General features: G+C 37.0%; 1 protein-coding gene across 1 annotated transcript in view; it reads right to left on the bottom strand.

Moving 5' to 3' along the window:
* Window positions 1–5,976, bottom strand: part of LOC107754005 (histone deacetylase 4-like) — a 117,756-nt gene that overhangs the window by 100,202 nt on the left and 11,578 nt on the right. The window contains exon 2 of the mRNA XM_016570306.1: window positions 849–1,093. Within this exon, the coding sequence (XP_016425792.1) occupies window positions 849–1,093 (245 nt within the window). The remainder of the gene's footprint in view (window positions 1–848; window positions 1,094–5,976) is intronic.

The following is a 5,976-nucleotide window of genomic DNA, read 5'->3' as shown; positions in this document are numbered from 1 at the left end:
TTTTTGCATTCAAATGCAAATGTTTATTTTAAATTCGACTAATATCAATTCTTTACTCACAATCTCCTCATCATAGGCAGGCACAGCACTCATGTTCCTGTGTGCTGTCTGCGTCACTCATAGCACGTGCCAATATCGTGCACTATATCGAACATTTTTTATATCGTTATCGAAGAAGGTGTGCCGTCGATAAATACCGATACCGTTTTATCGCCCAGGCCTAGTTGAACTGTTCTGGAACGGTGTTAAAAATACAACTTAACCACTGATTTCTAGTCGAGTCCTCTTTTGGAAGGCCAAACAAAGTAGTTTCGCTTTCACAACGAAACACACAGCGTCACACACAGCGGGCTGGAGTGAGGAACGGCCAGCGGATTCGACAAAGGAGCGGTCGGCGGGCTTGCGGCAACCACATGTGACGACCCGAGGCTGGACTCCGCTTCATCTCAAAGAGAAAGGAAAAATTTTAATCGCATCATATGACCTCTTTAAATAAAAATTGAAAGTTGTTGGAAGCTTAATGGTGGTGACTTTAAAATCATGCGACTGTAGTTCCTTTTTAGCCTAACTAGTTTATTACTTCTGCGGACTGCATTTAGGCTTCAAAATTCATAACACTTGCATTTATTTGTGAAGATTATCTTGATGAACAAAACATGTAAGAATCATAAACTTTTGTCGCTCATGAAGCTTATTTTCTGCAACAATCCAAAAGCCAATGGAAAAACCCTATTGTTTTTTTTTGTGGAGGATCTAAGGTGATGCAAACTTCCAGGTTAGCCAACGAAAACCTCTCATCCCTGCAGTGCTCTATATCACCCACCCTGAGTCAGCGGCATTTGCCTCACCTTGACATGCTCCTGCAGCTGTACTTCATGCTGGCGCGAGAGCTGCTCGTGCTGACGCTGAAACTCTGCAATCAGGATCTGCCTCTGTATCTGCTGTTTCTGCTTGAGGGCCAGGAGCTCCTGCTGCAGCTGCTGCTCGCGCTGGGCCGAGTCCATCGGCGCCAGGGCGAACTGGTGATCCACACGCAGGTCCATGGGGATGGCAGAAGGTGGCACTTGCAGTGGCAGCGCCGCACTCACATCAACTGCGGAAAGAGAAAGACTCAAATGAGAAAAACAACAAACTGTACAGTACTCAGTACATAAAGCTTTTAGAACTGTTTTCAACTTTTAGGAAAAGTTTTTCCAAGAAAACATTTAAATATCATTTAGACAAAACTTTTATGCTGCAAAAACAAGTCACAACAGAGGTCTTTTACATATAATTCTGCCGAAAACACTTATGTACAATGATTATGCATTTATATTATTTACATTAATTATATATTATACCTTTACCACCACATAACACTCCCAAAACAAACTAACATTTAAATTAAAATATATATATAAATACATTTGTTTTTATCAAATTAATAAAAACAAACCAAAAAATTATATACTAAAATTATATACTATCTATCTATCCATCCATCCATCCATCTGTCTATCAAGATAGATGCAGTATTTATATATATATATATATATATATATATAAAGAAAATGTTATTTTAGCTTCTTAGGCATCCTAGCTTCTTAGAAAATTATTTACATTAAAAACTTAGAAAAGCATCTAAGGGACATGGTTGGACACCTTAAATGGACACATATATTGAATATGCATTATGATTGGATGAGATACAAGCATCCTGATTTGATTTGGGTATAAATATTGAGTCAAAGTATTCTCCTCTTTGTCGCAATCTAAAGCCAACCCTGAATGGCTGTATGAATATAGACCTTTTCTTGCAAGAAAATAAAGAAAACAGAAAATAGCCACAAAAAAATATATATATATATATTTAAAAAGAATAAAATAATCCAAAATATAAAAATAATGTGAATTTGTTAAATGAATTTAATAAAAACAAGAACTAAAATAGAATTTTAATCATTATAAAAACATGTGCAAGTCATCATTAATAACAACAAAATAAAATAAAAATAATAATTCTAAATGTATAAATAAAATTGTCATTAATAAATGAATTAAAATCAATTAAAAGTGAAGCTTTTTTCATTTTTTAATTAATTCATTAATGTTTATTTAAATGTCATATATATACAATTAAATTTTGGATAAAATCATATGGTAAATTAATAAATGCAAATATTCATCATTCATTTTAATTTGAGTTAATCATAAAAATATAAATATAATAATATAAATGAAATAAAATTCAAAACAATTTTCATTTGAAATATGAACTATGAGGACAACAAGAATCGAAGATTTTAGATGAGAATGTGCAAGATGAAGTGATTACTGAGTTCACATGAGCCATCTCAAATCTTGCCTGTACCAAAAACAATGATAGTAAGAAGCAACTGTCCTATCAAAACCATCTTGAACATTCCTCAAAACATGCGGAGGGTACAGTACCGCGTCATCAGCATCATAGCGGCCATCAAAATAAACAGAGGAAAGAAACCTCATGTTCCTGCCACAGATCTGGGTTAGATTTACTGCTAGCGAACAGCGTCACTGGAATCAGGAAGCGGTCTGGCTTGTAGTGTTGTCACGGTACCAAAATTTCAGTATTCGGTACCAATACCAGTGAAAATCCACGGTTCTCGGTACCAATTTCGGTACCAAAGCAAAACACAAAAACATGCTAATTGAACAACATTTTTATTAATAACGTTAAACTAAAATAAATGTACAAAACCAATGCCATTCTTTATACTTATTTAAAAGTGTTTCAAGTTTTCCCACAAGTAATCACCGGTACTTAAGAAAACCTGGTACCGTAACGTTTTAATTTTTTTAGTACCGACTTGGTACCGAAATACCGGGTCTTTTGACAACACTACTGGCTTGCAACATCTTTCAATCATCTCCCTCATAACATATATATCTGAAGAAAACTAAGGAACTGAGCAATTACATTCCACAGCGAGGATGCTTGATAAGTTGATAAGTGTGTGCAACACCCAAAAGGTTTGGGGGTTAAATGAGCAATGAAATTCAACACAAGAACAAGTAGGCCATCATTAAGTGGCTTTTTATGTTTATTCCTTTTTTTAAACAATGTGTAATTACAATAACCAGACAATTTTACTTATTCAAGCACTCCTGCAAGTCCAGGAATCCTTAAATATATAACCAGCACACCACTATAAACTAGGATTTTTACCATTATTAGGATTGCTTTACATTATTTATATAATTTCTGTAGAATACTGCCCCTCTTTTCCTGGCTAAAACCAGGCCAAGGTGAACAAAGAAGACATGTGGTCTGCAATAAATAGCCTCCGACAGCATATTACGTCCAGACTGCTGGCGTGGGACCTCTTCATTTGTGCTTCACTGAATAGGAGAGGTTTTAGGGGGAACACTGAACACATTCATGCTTGAAGTGTCAGCTTCACTCTTGGGACGTCACGATGCCCTGAATGCCACAAGTTCAAGGATGCTCCTCTGACCCCACAGTAGACAAAACAAAAGTCCTCAGCGGAAGCCCTGAGGCCACACAAAGGCCAGCGTCAAAGGCTATTTACTATAATGGAATAAAAACTGCCCTTTATTCCAGACTAAATTGCTTCATAAAATCATATTTATGACGCACATCCTTGGTCACAAAGGGGCCGTTGATGCCCGGCCCCCTGAAACTGACCACTACGCTCTTTGGCAGCTCATGCTCAGCAGGACAGGAAGCCGTCAACTAGTGAACTACTTCCTCCACATTTACTTTGCATCAACAAGCGGTGATAAGAGAGTTGTTTATCCATGTATTTGCTGTCAAGAGACAGACTAAACATATTTTAAATTCACCACCCAGTCCAAACAAAACCCAGTGGCCAAAAAAAAAAACACAAACAACTATTAGCAGTAATTAAAATGCCAAAGAAAACAGTGCACAGTGCACCAGCAAACAGAAACTCTAATTGAATTAATAAACACTGTTCTAATGTCTTTCATTCACAAGGACTCATTTTGGCTTGCTGAAAATGTAATAGTTTAGAAGAGAGTTCAGAAGAGAACAACTACCAGCCCAAACCCAAATGGTGCACATAATGTGGCTCCTTATTAATTTTTTTGAGTGAGAATTTGAATTGCATTGGCCACAACCCACAGGAAGTTGAATTGGAATGACAGGAAGAGGAATTTAATGAATTGTAATCCAAAGAATTTCAACATAAATAATGCATTTTGGGAAATCTATCCATCTATCCATTTGTCTGTCTATCCATCAATCTTTCTAACTATCCATTCGTCCATCCATCCATCCATTCATCCATCCGTCCATATATTCATTTGCCTTTCTTTCCATCCATCCACCTACCTACCTATTTATCCATAGTATCTATCCATCAGTCTGTCTATTTGTCTTTCTATCCATCCATCAATCTGACCATCCGTCCATCCATCCATCCATTTACCTATAGTATCTATCCATCTATTGATTTGTCTTTCCATGCATCCATCCACAGTATCTATCCTTCAGTGTCAATCTATCCATTTGTCTTTCCATCCATCCAATCTATCCATGGGTCTGTCTATCCATTTGCCTTTCCATCATTCATCCATCAAGCAATCAGTCCATCCATCCATGTACAGTATATATCAATCCCTCCGTCTATCCATTTGTCTTTCCATCCATCCATAGTATCTACCATCAATGTCTATCTATTTGTCTTTCCACCCACCCATCCGGCCTATAAATATTCAGTTATGTCTCCACAAACTTTGCTTTTTAGTTATAGTAATTACAGTTATTTTAATATCTTTGAATTTCAGTTCATTTTAATTCTACGTCTTTACATTCAAATTCAATTCACATTCAGGAATTTAAAAAGCATTCTCAATTCAATTCTCACTGGTGCACAACTGAACTGAGAACTGTAAAATCCACTCCGTCAGCAGAGAGCGTGAAACGGTAAGATGAGCCTTCCCTGTGAGTAAAGCCCAGATACAGCGCTGCAGTTTGTTTACTAGTCTAATTATTCTTACAGGGAGGATTAGGTAACATTTACATTGGAAGTTTGCTGACAGGCCGAAGGTAATCCCGGTCTTTGCTGTGCTCTCTGAGGATAGACGCTTGATGCACAGTTAGGACATTAATAACAGCCAGGGCACTACATGTTACAGTTAGGAGACACACTGGGGACGGAGGGGATATGCATTTCTACCCAATTAGAATGATGCAATATAAGCGTAAAGAGAAATAATCACCCCTGCAGCACTAATTCTGCAAAAGGGGATTTGCTGACACGCACAGCGCTGGCCGAACATGCACGTGGATACACACCCACACACTCTACAGCATGATCTGATGGAGATTGATTCACCAAGGCCATGAATGCGGCAGTCAACAATTACACTATGTACCTTGCGAGGAGTGATACATCCTGGGACAGTGAGCACTCTGCACTGCTATCCATCAGCAATGCATCACATTTAAGTCAGGAAATGGGTGCAGGTGCAACTCTACTGAGAGCAAGTCCAGGCATCTCCACTGCACCAACGGTCCTGCCTAAAACAATAGCATCCTGTTCTACAATGCTCACTTAAACAAGACAGAACTTATGGGCAGGCTCACACACACGTGCACGGGTAGAACGCAACAGAAATTAAGGTTCAAAAACAGCCAGATAGAGCAGAATTCAGGGGTCTTAAGACATGCTTTTTAACTTGGCAGCTTCTTAAAAACACAATGCTCATAGTGGGACGCTCAACAAAAAACACTGTCAGCATAATAATTAAAGTAATGCCACCAAAAATATCAAAACTAGATTTAAAAAATCTATAAAAATGTCAAATTTATAAGAATAAATATGTTGTCTGTATATAGATCAACTGTATATAGACAAACATAACATTTAAAAAGTGAAAAAAGTACAAATATTATTTTAGATTTTTTTATTACACACACTCTCTCTCTCTATATATATATATATTTATATTCTATATACCTCAAAACTAAAA

The sequence above is a fragment of the Sinocyclocheilus rhinocerous genome, unplaced genomic scaffold (genome assembly GCF_001515625.1).
Source record: "Sinocyclocheilus rhinocerous isolate Xijiao unplaced genomic scaffold, SAMN03320098_v1.1 scaffold1554, whole genome shotgun sequence".
NCBI classification, from domain to species: Eukaryota; Metazoa; Chordata; class Actinopteri; order Cypriniformes; family Cyprinidae; genus Sinocyclocheilus; species Sinocyclocheilus rhinocerous.
The sequence above is the reverse complement of the archived record's forward strand: the minus strand, read 5'-3'. Positions and strand labels throughout refer to the sequence as shown.